At 44.2% G+C, this 16628-nt stretch overlaps 1 protein-coding gene across 2 annotated transcripts in view; it reads right to left on the reverse strand.

Annotated features, from left to right (window-relative positions):
- LOC133656347 (TNF receptor-associated factor 2-like) overlaps positions 1-16628 on the reverse strand; it is a 32295-nt gene that overhangs the window by 9610 nt on the left and 6057 nt on the right. For both annotated transcript variants that reach the window (XM_062057401.1, XM_062057399.1), the window contains 8 exons: positions 10222-10437; positions 10065-10143; positions 8027-8125; positions 4369-4530; positions 4226-4300; positions 4087-4161; positions 2154-2708; positions 1918-2095 (listed from right to left, as the gene is read on the reverse strand). In XM_062057401.1, the coding sequence (XP_061913385.1) occupies positions 1918-2095; positions 2154-2708; positions 4087-4161; positions 4226-4300; positions 4369-4530; positions 8027-8125; positions 10065-10143; positions 10222-10409 (1411 nt within the window). In that variant the 5' untranslated portion in view covers positions 10410-10437. The remainder of the gene's footprint in view (positions 1-1917; positions 2096-2153; positions 2709-4086; positions 4162-4225; positions 4301-4368; positions 4531-8026; positions 8126-10064; positions 10144-10221; positions 10438-16628) is intronic.

The following is a 16628-nucleotide window of genomic DNA, read 5'->3' on the forward strand; positions in this document are numbered from 1 at the left end:
CAGCAGCCGGCCTCCGTAGCTCCCACTCCCTCCCCTCTGTTGCAAGTTTTGTTGATTCTATGTAACTTGTTTGTGTGTGCTATGGCAATGAGGTTTTTTTTCCCTTGGCCTCAGTCTGGACCCACTTCCTGGAGTCCAGCCTTTGACTGAATATTTTTTACTCTCCCCTTCCCCAACGTTTACCTGTTTCTCACCATTTTTTTGGAAGGGGCGCCGGAAGTTGGCAGACCCGTCAGCAATCTTTTTTCTGTCTCCACGTAAGGTTTGTCTGATCTTGAATGGGATTGTGCTGAAAATCTAAATTTCCCCTCAGGGATTAATAAAGTATGTCTGGTTCTGATTCTGATTTAGTGCACTTCCAAGAGTCCTGGGTCAGACACCTGCGCCAGTATGAGGACGTGTTTTCCAATAAACTACTTTTAACGGCGGGCTCTGTGACTACAATTAATAGCAACGGAATGAAAGAGTTTGAGTACTTTAGCATTGTTAGCTCGATTTGTTGTGTAGCCAGCTTAGCCTTCTACTGTAAGAAAATAGCGTCATCGTCCTCCGGCAAAATAAAGAATAATTTCCCTAAAACCTACTTTTAATTTGATCAGTGTCTACCGTGCTTGGCAATGAACGAGTAAGTTATACGATCCGTTGTTACGTTTGGCATGTAGCTCGTAGGTTAGTTCATAGCCTCGAGCCTCCATTGTTTCCCGAGGACACCTCCGTGATGGACGCTCTGACCTCCCTCCCTCCTCAATAACACCTGGGAGTTGAACTTTGCTTACACTGCCTGCGGAGCGGCTCCAGGCCTACAGACACAACAACGCTACACCCTGGACAATGGGCATATGCACCCCACAGCCCCCCAACCCCACCCCACGCCTTCACCACAGCTTGATTCCCCTTAGGGGCGATTGACGGCTGACTAGCGCTTATACAGCAGCAGCCGGCCTCCGTAGCTCCCACTCCCTCCCCTCTGTTGCAAGTTTTGTTGATTCTATGTAACTTGTTTATGTATGCTTTGGCAATGAGGTTTTTTTCCCTTGGCCTCAGTCTGGACCCACTTCCTGGAGTCCAGCCTTTGACTGAATATGTTTTACTCTCCCCGCCCCCTCTCCCCTTCCCCGACGTTTACCTGTTTCTCACCATTTTTTTGGAAGGGGCGCCGGAAGTTGGCAGACCCGTCAGCAATCTTTTTTCTGTCTCCCCGTAAGGGTTGTCTGATCTTGAATGGGATTGTGCTGAAAATCTCAATTTCCCCTCAGGGATTAATAAAGTACGTCTGGTTCTGATTCTGATTTACAACTCAAAGAGTTATTTACATGATCCATCCACATGTACACGTCCAGGCTCTAGCATTAGAAAGGTACGGACTCGGTAGAAGTTTAACCTTAGCCAGCCTGTAGTTCCGGACCTTTGCATCAGCCTGGCTTCTCTCCCCTCTCCCGTCCCCCGCACCGCCTCCTTCCTTAGTGCCGGCAATAAAACACGGTTAGCCGCTGGTCTCACTGTATCACCCGGGATGTTGTGTTGTGGTGGAAGTCACTCAAGACAAATGGCTGCTAGCGGTTTCCGATGTCCAAAGTGCACGATAAAAGCAAGAAAGCTAAAAAAAAAAAACTACAAAAAATGTCTGCGGGGCGGGTGCCAATGCTTACTCAGCGTGAGGGAGCGGGACGAGGAGGGGTTGATTTGCATCTAACAACTCCGCCTCAACCGTTATAAAAGGGAGAAAAAATGGCTTGAAAATTGGTCTGTAAAACAAAATCTATGCCGTTTTTTCACCAAAGAACCACCATTACATTTTATGTAGACCACAATGAAGTGTTTGAAATGTAGAAATAAAATCGTGACATGACCCCTTTAGCGCAAGACTAAAATGCGTAGTGAAATGTGTGATACTGTATAATTCAAAAAGGGTGGTACCTGGCGAGAACATGGCGGGGGCTCGACCCGCGATAGCGTCCTGTCTCTTTTTGGCAAAATCGGAGATCCTCCAGACAAAGACGCCATCAAAGGTGGTGGCAGACATCTCCCTCAGCCGACCCTCCATCTCTGCCACCATCAGGTCCTTCAGCCCCACCGTCCTCTCCAGCTGCCGCACCTGTGAGAACCACCTCTCAGCTTAGTCTGTTGCAAAGATTTTAAGAGCGCCGAGCTACCTTGTTACTCAAAGCCTCGATCTTGTCCTGGTCCAGCTTGTGCTGGCGGTTGCTAGCCTCCATGGTTGTGGCGAAGCGCTCCACTTCTCTGTTGAGGACGCACACCACGTTTTCAAAGGTGCCGGACTTCACCTCCAACTCGGTGCACCGGCGGCCCAGCTCGGCCACCTTGGTCTTCTCGCTGTGGAGCTGCAGCTCCAGCGCCGCGCCCACCGAGCTGGGCAGCGGCGTGAAGGAGGTAGACACGGAGAGGGTGGGCGCCAGTGTGGGTGGCGGCGGCAGGGGCGCCGAGGCAGACGGGCCAGAGCCGGAGGACGAGGAGGCGGCAGCTCCCTGCACGGGAGGCCAGGGGGAGGTGGTGCTGAGCTGGGAGACTCGGGCCTCCAGTTCCCTGAGGGACTGCTGCAGTTCCACCAGTTTGTGTCCCGCCACCTCCAGACCCTGCGGCTGCAGCCCCTCCATGCTCACCTTCATGCCCATGATGTAGTGCAGCAGCAGGTTGAGGTGCTCGTAGGCAAACGCACGCTCGTGGTCGTGAGTCTTCTCTTTCTCCACCTGCAGGCAAGATGCTGGGTAAAGTCAATTTACAACAGTTATCCAAAGAAACATAAAGATGGAACCGCTCCTCCTCATACTCATCTTGTTGTTGACATCATAAAAATCAAACCAGTCACTGCTTGCACATTTACTTGTGACTTTAGGCAGAGACATAAAGAGAATGGGCGATGACAGGATGTTTTTAAACCTACGGCAGTGTTGTTGGACTTCGTGCTTTTGTCTTGGATTATTTCAGTTTGCATGTAAAATGTCCGATACAGTCTTGCAGCGTGTTTACCTAAATATTGGACAAACAGTTAACATCTAAATGTCCTCTTCTTTCGCTTATCCGAGGTCGGGTTGAGGTGGCAGCAGCCTAAGTAGAGAACCCCAGAATTCCCTTTCCTCAGACAATTTGTCCAGCTCCCACTTGGCAGTTCCGGGGCGTTCCCAAGCCAGCTGGGAGAACTAGTCTCTCCAACGTGTCCTGGGTCTTTCCTGTGGCCTCCTACCGGTTGGACGTGCCTTAAATACCTCCCCAGAGAGGCGTCCGGGCGGAAATCCTGACCAGATGCCCAAACCACCTCACCTGGCTCCTCTTGATGTAGAGGAGCAGCGGCTTTACTCCGAGCTCCTTCCGAATGACAGAGCTTCTCACCCTATCTCTAAGGGAGAGCCCCGCGACCCGACAGAGGACACTCATTTCAGCCGCTTGTACCAAAGATCTTGTCCTTTCGGTCACCACCCAAAGCTCATGACCATAGGTGAGGATAGGAACGTAGATCGACCGGTAAATTGAGAGAGCATTTTCTTCACTAAGACCGACCGACACAGGGTCTGCATCACTGCAGATCCCGCACCGATCCGCCTGTCAATCTCACGATCCACTCTTCCTTCGCCCGGGAACAAGACCCCAAGGTACCTGAACTCTTCCACTTGGGGCAGGATCCCGTCCCCAACCCGTGAAACTCCACCCTTTTACGGGCGAAAACCATGGACTTGTGCTACAAGGCGCTGATTTTCATCCCGGTCGCTTCACACTCAGCTGCCAACCGGTCCAGTGAGAGTTGAAGATCACGGCCAGGTGAAGCCAGCAGAGACCTAATCTTGCAGCCACTGAACCGGATCCCTTCAACGCCATGACTGCGCCAAGAAATTCTGTCGATAGAAGTTATGAACAGAATCGGTGACAAGAAGCGGCCCTGGTGGTGTCCAACCCTCACTTTAGTCGGGAGCGACTTGAGCAAGCACTTTGGTGACCAAAGCAAAGAAAAACCTTCAACGGAATTTGAACGCTCTGATTCTGACTGACTCCCCCGCATGACTAACAGTCTCCAGGGTTAACAGGATTGGACAAAATCAGAGGAATTTCCACGAGGAGAACGAGGTCACTCACAGACATGTCGCATCCCACGACGTGGAAGCGACACGGCGTCCTGAATTTGCTGCAGAACTTGATGTGGTCCACATACTGGAAGACATGACAAAGAAAGCATCAGTTGTGGGACCCGGAAGATATTTGAACTCTTCGTCACCTTCTCCCTGGGTATCTTCTTCTTGGCGCAGCCCTCGCAGATCATCGGGTACTTGGGACAGATCTCATCGTGTGCCTGGGAATCAAACACTTTGATACGGTCGAACCAAACAAACTTGCCGAGGGCTCGGCGCTTTAGCCCACCTTGATGTTCTTGAAGTGAAAGGGTTCCTTGCAGTACTTGCAGTTGAGCGTCCTCTCCGGGCACTCGCGCTCGCTGTGGCGCTCCTGCTCGCTGAAGCGAATCCGCTCCTTGCAGGACGGGCACGGGACGACCATGAACTCGCACTTGCCTTCGTGGTTCAGCTGCGCCATGCAGAGCAGAGACACAGACAGGCTAGCGACACGGCGGGAACTCTATAGATACGATGCGACGCTTGAGTTCGGTTCGCATCAGGTTTGTGTTTCCACTGAAGGGATGCTAAGATGTGTTCATGTTTTTTAGTGGCAGTTAAAAGGCGAGCAGCGGCATTTTGGACTAACTGCAATTGTCATTCCAACGTAGAGGGAGTTGCAGTAGTCCAAACGTGGAGAAATAGAAGCATAGAAGATAAAACTGATTACATTTTTGCTAAAAGTCTTAGATGATAAAAACTAGACCAGGGGTCGGCAACCCAAAATGTTGAAAGAGCCATATTGGACCAAAAATACAAAAACAAATCTGTCTGGAGCCGCAAAAAATTAAAAGCCATATTACATGTGTCATGAGATATACATTGAATTAAGAGGACTTAAAGGAAACTAAATGGCCTCAAATATAGCTACAAATGAGGCATAATGATGCAATATGTACATATAGCTAGCCTAAATAGCATGTTAGCATCGATTAGCTTGCAGTCATGCAGTGACCAAATATGTCTGATTAGCACTCCACACAAGTCAATAACATCAACAAAACTCACCTTTGTGCACTCATGCACAACGTTAAAAGTGTGGTGGACAAAATGAGACAGAAAAAGAAGTGGCATAAAACACGTCCTAGAAAGTCGGAGAAAGTTCTGCATGTAAACAAACTATACGGTGAGTTCAAGGACCGCCAAAATTAGTAGGACAAAACGGCTCTCGCCAAATACTCGAATCAGTGAAGCATGTTTAATATAAACAGTGTGATTTATAACAATTAGGGAGGTTTGTGTCACGTTTGTCCTCCTACAGAAACCATACTAAAACAAAAAAAGAGATTTTTTTCCCCTCATCTTTTTCCATTCTTCATACATTTTTGAAAAATCTCCAAAGAGCCACTAGGGCGGCGCTAAAGAGCGGGTTGCCGACCCCTGAACTAGACCATACAGCGGAGTTAATCTGCTGTTCCAACAAAACAAGATTTCTGACTGGACAAGTCGCCACCTCATCGCAGGGCCAACACAGATAGACAGACAACTTTCACACTCACATTCACACACTAGGGCCAATTTAGTGTCGCCAATCAACCTATCCCCAGGTGCATGTCTTTGGAGGTGGGAGGAAGCCGGAGTACCCGGAGGGAATTCGCGCAGTCACGGGGAGAACATGCAAACTCCACACAGAAAGATCCCGAGCCCGGGATTGAACTCAGGACCTTTGTATTGTGAGGCACGTCCACTAACCCCTGTTCCACCGTGCACCAGATTTCTGACTGTTTTTTTAAATAAGGCATCTGGGGGTCCAGGTCACTGGGGGGAGTATTCTGTTTTACTTTTGTTTCAAATAAATTGATTTCCGTCTTGTTCTCATTTAAGTCTCGAAAGTTTACCGCCCACCATGCTTATATGTCCTCAAGACAATTTAAAAAGTGATTTTAAACATGCAATACTTAAAGTATCGTACTTTTTACACACCAGATGCACATTGTAACGTGCATCTTATGCTAGGTTCACACCAAAGCCTGATTAAAGCGTGAGGGTACTAATGGATGGTGGTAAAGCTTGTAGTGAAGCGGGACATGCGGCAAGTTCGCCAAAAAATTTTTAACGGTTTAAAAAAATTCTGCGCTCTGTCAACAATGGAATAGAGCGCAGAGAGCGTATCAAAGTGTGAAAAAGCCTGACAAAGCTCAGCAAAGCTTGACTCAAAGCGTATGAAAACTTAACAGATCTTGGTTCAAAGCACGGACCCCAGTCTACAACTACAAATAGGAAGTGACTGTGATATTGACTAGTGACATTGAATGTAAAAATTAAAAGAAATGCCTTTTATTATTGTCAACTAGCATAAGAAATGAAAGATAGATATTTATTAAGATGACAAAGAAATAAAAGAAATGAAGATATAAAACATAATAAATAAACATAATATAACGGAAAAAAAAGAGAAATTTAAAAAATAAATGAATATAAAACATAATAAATAATAAATAATAAACATAATATAACGGAAAAAAAAGAGAAATTGAAAAAATAAATGAATATAAAACATAATAAATAATAAATAATAAACATAATATAACGTAAAAAAAGAGGAATTGAAAAAATAAATGAATATAAAACATAATAAATAATAAACATAATATAACGAAAAAAGAAGAGAAATTGAAAAAATAAATGAATATAAAACATAATAAATAATAAACATAATATAACAAAAAAAGAAGAGGAATTGAAAAAACAAATGAATATAAAACAAAATAAATAATAAATAATAAACATAATATAACGGGAAAAAAAGGGGAATTGAAAAAACAAATTAATATAAAACATAATAAATAATAAACATAATATAACGGAAAAAAAAGAGAAATTGAAAAAACAAATGAATATAAAACATAATAAATATCAAATAATAAACATAATATAACGAGAGAAAAAAAGAGAAATTGAAAAAATAAATGAATATAAAACATAATAAATAATAAACATAATATAACGGAAAAAAAGAGAAATTGAAAAAATAAATGAATATAAAAAATGTGTGGAAAACAGTATACTGAGTTTTGCACATTTTTTTTTACTTATTTGTTTATCATATTTCTCTTTTTTATTACATTATGTGTTTTATCCTGTATATAATAAAACAAAAAGAGAAATCAAATAAATAGATAAATCTAAAAAAATGTGGGGAAAACTTAGTATACTGAGTTTTTCACTTTTTTTTTTACTTATTTGTTCATCATATTTCTCTTTTTTATTATATTATGTGTGCGCACGCAATTTATTCATCAAATTCACAAAATAATAATCACAGCATCTTCCAAATTGCACATAATTACATAAAAATATCACATTTCAAAGTCATTATTACAAATTAATGTTCATAATGTTCATGACACGTTAATTCCAATGCACAACAGAGCTTGATAATCGTGTCAGAGCCTGATTTAATGCGTCAGGATCGCATCAAAGCATAATAAAGTTCAATAAAGCGTAATAAAACGTATCAAAGCGTGATTTAAAGCATATCAAAGCGGGATCAAATCGGCATCAAATCGTGAGGAATGGTAATTCGTCCCCCCCAAAGCGGCAACTAATTTGTATCAGAGCGTATCAAAGCATAACATTACTTTTGAGATCGGGATATTCGTGGAAAAATTGACAAAAAAAACAGGCATTAGATGTAGCTTTGAAAGTGTTGTAATCGCCATTTAAAATCGCTAATGCTAATCAGTAGCACGTCAACGGCAAAGCCAATGTATATTATTAATTTTCCTTTGTTTAACCAGGTAAAACCTCACTGAGATTAAAATCTTTTTTTGCAAGAGTGCAGCAAAAACGGGTTTCATAAATACATAAACCCACAAAAAATCAGTACACGCTATAGTTAAAAGAAGAAATGACTTACAGCATAAAAATAAAACCACGCAAAAGGTAAACAAAAGAAGTCAACTCACCTCGTACTCCTTGATGGTTCCTCTCCAGGTGCAGCTTTCGTTGATGCAGAGCGCCGAGAGGTTCTCCACCTCCCTGCGAACTGCGTTGTCGGGAAAAGCCTTTTCAAACAAGAACAGGAGAAGGAAAGTAACCAGCTCTTCTTGGGTGAGTGGCAGCAAAACATAAAAAGTAACATAAAAAGTATAATTGTTAACAACATAATAACAACAATAATAGTTAATAACATAAGAAATACAATAGTTAATAACATAAAAACTATAATAGTTAATAACATAAAAACTATAATAGTTAATAACATGAAGATTATAATAGTTAATAACTTAAAAACTATAATAGTTAATAACATAAAAACGACGATAGTTAATAACATGAACATTATAATAGTTAATAACATAACTATAATAGTTAATAACATAACAACTATAATAGTTAATAACATAAAAACTATAATAGTTAATAACATAAAAACGATGATAGTTAATAACATAAAAACGATGATAGTTAATAACATGAACATTATAATAGTTACTAACATAACAACTATAATAGTTAATAACATAAGAAATACAATAGTTAATAACTTAAAAACTATAATAGTTAATAAAATAAAAACTAATAGTTGATAACATAAAAATTATAATAGTTAATAATATGAACAATATAATAGTTGACAACATAGAAACTATAATAGTTTCTAACATAAAAAGTGTAACTGTTAACAACATAAAAACTACAATAGGCAATGACATAAGAAATACAATAGTTACTAACATAAAAACTATAATAGTTAATAAGATAAAAACTATAATAGTTAATGACATGAACATTATAATAGTTAATAACTTAAAAACTATAATAGTTAATAACTTAAAAACTATAATAGTTAATAACATAAAAACTATAATAGTTGATAACATAAACACTATAATAGTTAATAATATGAACAATATAATAGTTGATAACATAAAAACTATAATAGTTACTAACATAAAAACTATAATAGATAATAACATAAAAACTATAATAGTTAATAACATCAACATTATAATAGTTAATAACATAAGAAATATAATAGTTAATAACTTAAAGACTATAATAAATAACTTAAAAACTATAATAGTTAATAACTTAAAAACTATAATAGTTAACAACATAAAAACTATATTAGTTGATAACATAAAAATTATTATAGTTAATAATTTAAAAAAGATAATAGTTAATAACTTAAAAACGATAATAGTTAATAACGCAAAAACTACAATAGTTAATAACATAAAAACTATAATAGTTATCTTAGAAACGATAATAGTTAATCACATAAAAACAATAATAGTTAATAATTTTAAAATGATTATAGTTAATAACATAAAAACTATCATAGTTAATAACATGAAATCTATAATAGTTAATAACATAACAACTATAATAGTTAATAACATAAAAACTATAATAGACAAAACATGTTTGTAGCACAAAGAGTTGGGACAAGTTTGGGGGGATTGGTTATGAATAATAACACATTAATAACGTAAAAACTAAAATAGTTGGACAAAAAAAAAAGTGCACAAATGTAGCACAAAGGAATGGGACAACATTTGGGGAGATTTTGATGGGGTAAGGGGGGCTGGTTATGAATAATATAATAAAAAGTATAATAGACACACAAAAACATCAGCACAAATGTAGCACAACCGATTGTGAAAAGTTTAGAGGTGGGGGGTGGGGGGGCCTGGATGACATCACTAGTCAGAAATGTTATTTTAGAAGAACTTAAAAACCGGAACGGCACAGTTCTAATATTTGCAATGACTAAGGGGGGCCAACTTCACACAGGTTTTCTTCAAATCATCATCATGACATAGGCCTCTGGGTGTGAGTGACAAGAAGAAAAGCTCCGACTTGCTTGTTAGGTGCCACCCGGTGGTTTGCATGTAAAAATCCAACATATTTTCAGATGGTTTTCTGACATTTGGGACAAAGCGCTAGTGCCGATTTGATAGCGTAGGATGCTAGCTTCATCACGTGGCGGGTACTCACGCATCCTTGTCTCAGGATAGACGTGGGCTCTTCGAAAATGTCCTCCTTGATGCAAGCGCTGCACTTGTGCGGCCCGTTACTGCAACACAACACCAGGCGCAAAGATAGCAAGGCTCCGCGTGGAACAAGAAGGTCTAGCCTGGTGTGGGGGGCTCACCTGACGGCCAGGTTGAAGCAGTACGAGCAGAAGCGATGGCCGCACTGCGCCTGCACGGGCCGCCGCAGGATGTTGTGGCAGCAGTTGCACAGGTGCTTGTCCTCCAGCTTGTTGCCCAGGATCTTCTTGGGGAAGCCCGGCTTGTTGCTCTCCATGGACGACGGCGGCGACGGCTCCTGAGCGGCCATGCTGTCCGATCACACGTCCCGGTCACACCTGGAAGAGGACCCGCCGGTCATACAGGTGACTCTACAGTCTTGTCACATTACGTTTTTGCAGTGCCGCCTTTAAGAATTAAATTTGGGGAACTTTTTATGGCATCATAAATCATATGGCATGAAAAAACACTCTCGGTTGTGACCAGGACACAGTAGGCGTTTAAAGTGACCAATCAGAAAGGAGGGGAGTGGCCCGGCCGTGTGTTGAATGCCCGCCCCTAATTGCCAAAAGTGTGGAACTCCGCACACGGGGAGAAACAATGAAGAAACAATGGAGTCAATGCGAGCGCAACAGCGATTGGTGGCAGCAGCAGGTGGGGACACTAATCAGTAAACACAAACTTGTGTGTATGACCAGCACACCTAGCAACCAGAACACAAAGTCCTAGCGGGCGCAAACAGAGTCTGGGCGGGCGCAAACAGAGTCTGGATGGGCGCAAACAGAGGCTATGTGGGCGCAAAACGGAGTCGTGGCGGGCGCAAACAAAGTCGGGGCAGGTGCGAACCTAGTCAGCGCGGGTACAAGCAGAGACGGTGCGAGTCCAAACAAAGTCCAAGCGGGCACAAACAGAGCCTGGACGGGCGCGAACATAGACTGTGTGGGGCGCAAACAAAGTCTGTGCGGGCACAACAAAGTCAGTGCGGGTGAAAACAAAGTCAATGCGGGCACAAGCAGAGTCCGGGCGGGCGCAAACAGAAGCTGCGTGGACGCAAACAAAGTCTGCGTGGGCGCCATAAAGTCAGTGCGGGTGCAAACAAAGCCCAAGTGGCTGCAAACAGAGTCTGGGCGGGCGCGGACAGAGTCGGGGCGGGCGCAAACAGAGGCTGTGTGGGCGCGAACAAAGTCTGCGTTGGCGCAACAAAATCAGTGCGGGTGCAAACAAAGTCAACGCGGGCGCATACAGAGTCTGGACGGGCGCAAACAGAGTCGGGGCATGCGCAAACATAGTCAGCGCGGGTACAAGCAGAGACGGTGCGAGTCCAAACAAAGTCCAAGCGGGCACAAACAGAGCCTGGACGGGCGCGAACAGAGTCGGGGCGGGCGCAAATATAGACTGTGTGGGCGCAAACAAAGTCTGTGCGGGCACAACAAAGTCAGTGCGGGTGAAAACAAAGTCAATGCGGGCACAAGCAGAGTCCGGGCGGGCGCAAACAGAAGCTGCGTGGACGCAAACAAAGTCTGCGTGGGCGCCATAAAGTCAGTGCGGGTGCAAACAAAGCCCAAGTGGCCGCAAACAGAGTCTGGGCGGGCGCGAACAGAGTCGGGGCGGGCGCAAACAGAGGCTGTGTGGGCGCGAACAAAGTCTGCGTTGGCGCAACAAAATCAGTGCGGGTGCAAACAAAGTCAACGCGGGCGCAAACAGAGTCTGGACGGGCGCAAACAGAGTCGGGGCATGTGCAAACATAGTCAGCGCGGGTACAAGCAGAGACAGTCCGAGTCCAAACAAAGTCCAAGCGGGCATAAACAGAGCCTGGACGGGCGCGAACAGAGTCGGGGCGGGCGCAAACATAGACTGTAGGGGCACAAACAAAGTCTGTGCGGGCACAACAAAGTCAGTGCGGGTGAAAACAAAGTCAATGCGGGCACAAGCAGAGTCCGGGCGGGCGCAAACAGAAGCTGCGTGGACGCAAACAAAGTCTGCGTGGGCGCAATAAAGTCAGTGTGGGTGCAAACAAAGTCCAAGTGGCCGCAAACAGAGTCGGGGCGGGCGCAAACAGAGGCTGTGTGGGCGCGAACAAAGTCTGCGTTGGCGCAACAAAATCAGTGCGGGTGCAAACAAAGTCAACGCAGGCGCAAACAGAGTCTGGACGGGCGCAAACAGAGTCGGGGCAGGTGCAAACATAGTCAGCGCGGGTACAAGCAGAGACGGTGCGAGTCCAAACAAAGTCCAAGCGGGCACGAACAGAGTCTGGACAGGCGCAAACAAAGTCCAAGCGGGCCCAAACAGAGTCTGGACGGGCCGTGCGCAAACATAGACTGCGTGGGCGCAATAAAGTTAGTGCGGGTGCAAACAAAGTCAATGCGGGCACAAACAGAATCTGGGCGGGCGCAAACAGAGTCTGGGCGGCCGCAAACAAAGTCTGCATGGGCGCAATAAAGTCAGTGTGGGTGCAAACAGAGTCCAAGCAGGCGCAAACAGAGTCTGGGCGGGCGCAAACAGAGTCTGGACAGGCAGAAACAGAGACTGTGTGGGCACAACAAAGTCAGTGCGTGTGCAAACAAAGTCAACGCGGGCACGAACAGAGTCTGGGCGGATGCAAACAGAGTCGGGGCGGGCACAAACAAAGTCTGCATGGGTGCAATAAAGTCAGTGTGGGTGCAAACAGAGTCCAAGCAGGCGCAAACAGAGTCTGGGCGGGCGCAAACAGAGTCTGGACAGGCAGAAACAGTGACTGTGTGGGCGCAACAAAGTCAGTGCGGGTGCAAACAAAGTCAACACGGGCGCAAACAGAGTCTGGACGGGCGCAAACAAAGTCTACATGGGCGCAATAAAGTCAATGCGGGTGCAAACAAAGTCAATGCGGGCGCAAACAGAGTCTGGACGGGCGCAAACAGAGTCGGGGCATGTGCAAACATAGTCAGCGCGGGTACAAGAAGAGACAGTCCGAGTCCAAACAAAGTCCAAGCGGGCATAAACAGAGCCTGGACGGGCGCGAACAGAGTCGGGGCGGGCGCAAACATAGACTGTGTGGGCGCAAACAAAGTCTGTGCGGGCACAACAAAGTCAGTGCGGGTGAAAACAAAGTCAATGCGGGCACAAACAGAGTCCGGGCGGGCGCAAACAGAAGCTGCGTGGACGCAAACAAAGTCTGCGTGGGCGCAATAAAGTCAGTGCGGGTGCAAACAATGTCCAAGTGGCCGCAAACAGAGTCGGGGCGGGCGCAAACAGAGGCTGTGTGGGCGCGAACAAAGTCTGCGTTGGCGCAACAAAATCAGTGCGGGTTCAAACAAAGTCAACGCGGGCGCAAACAGAGTCTGGACGGGCGCAAACAGAGTCGGGGCAGGTGCAAACATAGTCAGCGCGGGTACAAGCAGAGACGGTGCGAGTCCAAACAAAGTCCAAGCGGGCACGAACAGAGTCTGGACAGGCGCAAACAAAGTCCAAGCGGGCGCAAACAGAGTCTGGACGGGCCGTGCGCAAACATAGACTGTGTGGGCGCAAACAAAGTCTGCGTGGGCGCAATAAAGTTAGTGCGGGTGCAAACAAAGTCAATGCGGGCACAAACAGAATCTGGGCGGGCGCAAACAGAGTCTGGGCGGCCGCAAACAAAGTCTGCATGGGCGCAATAAAGTCAGTGTGGGTGCAAACAGAGTCCAAGCAGGCGCAAACAGAGTCTGGGCGGGCGCAAACAGAGTCTGGACAGGCAGAAACAGTGACTGTGTAGGCGCAACAAAGTCAGTGCGGGTGCAAACAAAGTCAACACGGGCGCAAACAGAGTCTGGACAGGCGCAAACAAAGTCTACATGGGCGCAATAAAGTCAATGCTGGTGCAAACAAAGTCAACGCGGGCGCAAACAGAGTCTGGACGGGCGCAAACAAAGTCTGCATGGGCGCAATAAAGTCAGTGCAGGTGCAAACAAAGTCCAAGCGGGCGCAAACAGAGTCTGGGCGGGCGCAAACAAAGTCTGCTTTGGCGCAACAAAGTCAGTGCGGGTGCAAACAAAGTCAACGCGTGCGCAAACAGAGTCTCGACGGGCGCAAACAGAGTCTCGACGGGCGCAAACAGAGTCGGGGCGGGCGCAAACAAAGTCTGCATAGGCGCAATAAAGTCAGTGCGGGTGCAAACAAAGTCCAAGCAGGCGCAAACAGAGTCTGGGCGGGCGCAAACAGAGGCTGTGTGGGCGCAACAAAGTCAGTGCGGGTGCAAACAAAGTCCAAGCGGGCGCAAAAAAAGTCTGGGCGGGCGCAAACAGAATCTGGACGGGCGGGAACAGAGGCTGTGTGGGCGCAACAAAGTCAGTGCGGGTGCAAACTAAGTCAACGCAGGTTCAGAGTCAGTGTGGGTGCAAACAGAGATGTGGCGGGCGCAAACAAGGTCGGCGCAGGTGCAAGCAGAGTCGCCGCGGGTGCAAACAAAGTCGGCGTGGGCGCAAACAAAGTCGGTGTGGGCGCAAACAAAGTCGGTGTGGGCGCAAACAGAGTTGGGGCGAGTGCAAACAGTCGGCGCGGGTGCAAACAGAGTCGGTGTGGGCGCAAACAGAGTTGGGGCGAGTGCAAACAGAGTCGGGGCGGGCGCAAACAGAGTCGGCGTGGGCACAGAGTCAGTGTGGGTGCAAAGAGACACCGCGTGAGTGCAAACAAAGGTGCGAGTGCAAATAAAGACCACGTGCATGCAGAGTCATTTTTTACACGCACAGAATTTGGCAGCATTTAAACCAAACATGTTTGCTTGTGGTGTGTACTTAGCATCAGTTGCTATGAAACAACTAAAACTAATTAGCTAATTGGTTATGCAAACAGAAAAAAAAACTGCATGAACACTGCATTTTTCCCTGTCCAAAACCACGGTACAAAACACCAAGGAGCGTGCCGCCGAGGAGCGCACGTGAAGCGCCGCAAACATTAGCGCTCTTAGCATACCATGGAGTAAATCAACAGTCGCCGAGAATGAGACCGGTACAAAAAGGGGCGTGATTAGTGGCGGCAGCAGGTGGGGACACTAATCAATGAACAGAAACCGGTGTGTATGATCAGCGCACCTAGCAACCAAAATTTGACTAAAGTTACATTTTTGACATAGGTCCTTAGGACAGCATGTTCTTGTCACATAAAGGATCTTTGACTAAAGTTACATTTCTGAAATAGGTCCTTAAAAACAACATGTTCTTGTCACTTAAAGGATCTTTGACTAAAGTTGCATTTTTGACATAGGTTCTTAAAAACAACATGTTCTTGTCACTTAAAGGATCTTTGACTAAAGTTGCATTCTTGAAATAGGTCCTTAAAAACAACATGTTCTTGTTACATAAATGATCTTTGACTTAAGATACTTTTTTGACATAGGTCCTTAAAAACAACATGTTCTTGTCACATAAAGGATCTTTGACTAAAGTTGCATTTTGGACATAAGTCCTTAAAAAACATGTTCTTGTCACTTAAAGGATCTTTGACTAAAGTTGCATTTTTGAAATAGGTCCTTAAAAACAGCATGTTCTTGTTACATAAATGATCTTTGACTTAAGATACTTTTTTGACATAGGTCCTTAAAAACAACATGTTCTTGTCACTTAAAGGATCTTTGACTAAAGTTGCATTTTGGACACAAGTCCTTAAAAACAACATGTTCTTGTCACTTAAAGGATCTTTGACTAAAGTTGCATTTTTGAAATAGGTCCTTAAAAACAGCATGTTCTTGTTACATAAATGATCTTTGACTTAAGATACTTTTTTGACATAGGTCCTTAAAAACAACATGTTCTTGTTACATAAATGATCTTTGACTAAAGTTGCATTCTTGAAATAGATCCTTAAAAACAACATGTTCTTGTCACTTAAAGGATCTTTGACTAAAGTTGCATTTTGGACATAAGTCCTTAAAAAACATGTTCTTGTCACTTAAAGGATCTTTGACTAAAGTTGCATTTTTGAAATAGGTCCTTAAAAACAGCATGTTCTTGTTACATAAATGATCTTTGTCTTAAGATACATTTTTGACATAGGTCCTTAAAAACAACATGTTCTTGTCACTTAAAGGATCTTTGACTAAAGTTGCATTTTGGACATAAGTCCTTAAAAAACATGTTCTTGTCACTTAAAGGATCTTTGACTAAAGTTGCATTTTTGACATAGATCCTTAAAAACAACATGTTCTTGTCACTTAAAGGATCTTTGACTAAAGTTGCATTTTGGACATAAGTCCTTAAAAAACATGTTCTTGTCACTTAAAGGATCTTTGACTAAAGTTGCATTTTTGACATAGATCCTTAAAAACAACATGTTCTTGTCACTTAAAGGATCTTTGACTAAAGTTGCATTTTGGACATAAGTCCTTAAAAAACATGTTCTTGTCACTTAAAGGATCTTTGACTAAAGTTGCATTTTTGACATAGATCCTTAAAAACAACATGTTCTTGTCACTTAAAGGATCTTTGACTAAAGTTGCATTTTGGACATAAGTCCTTAAAAACAACATGTTCTTGTCACTTAAAGGATCTTTGACTAAAGTTGCATTTTTGAAATAGGTCCT

Source organism: Entelurus aequoreus, linkage group LG08 (assembly GCF_033978785.1).
Source record: "Entelurus aequoreus isolate RoL-2023_Sb linkage group LG08, RoL_Eaeq_v1.1, whole genome shotgun sequence".
Lineage (NCBI taxonomy): Eukaryota > Metazoa > Chordata > Actinopteri > Syngnathiformes > Syngnathidae > Entelurus > Entelurus aequoreus.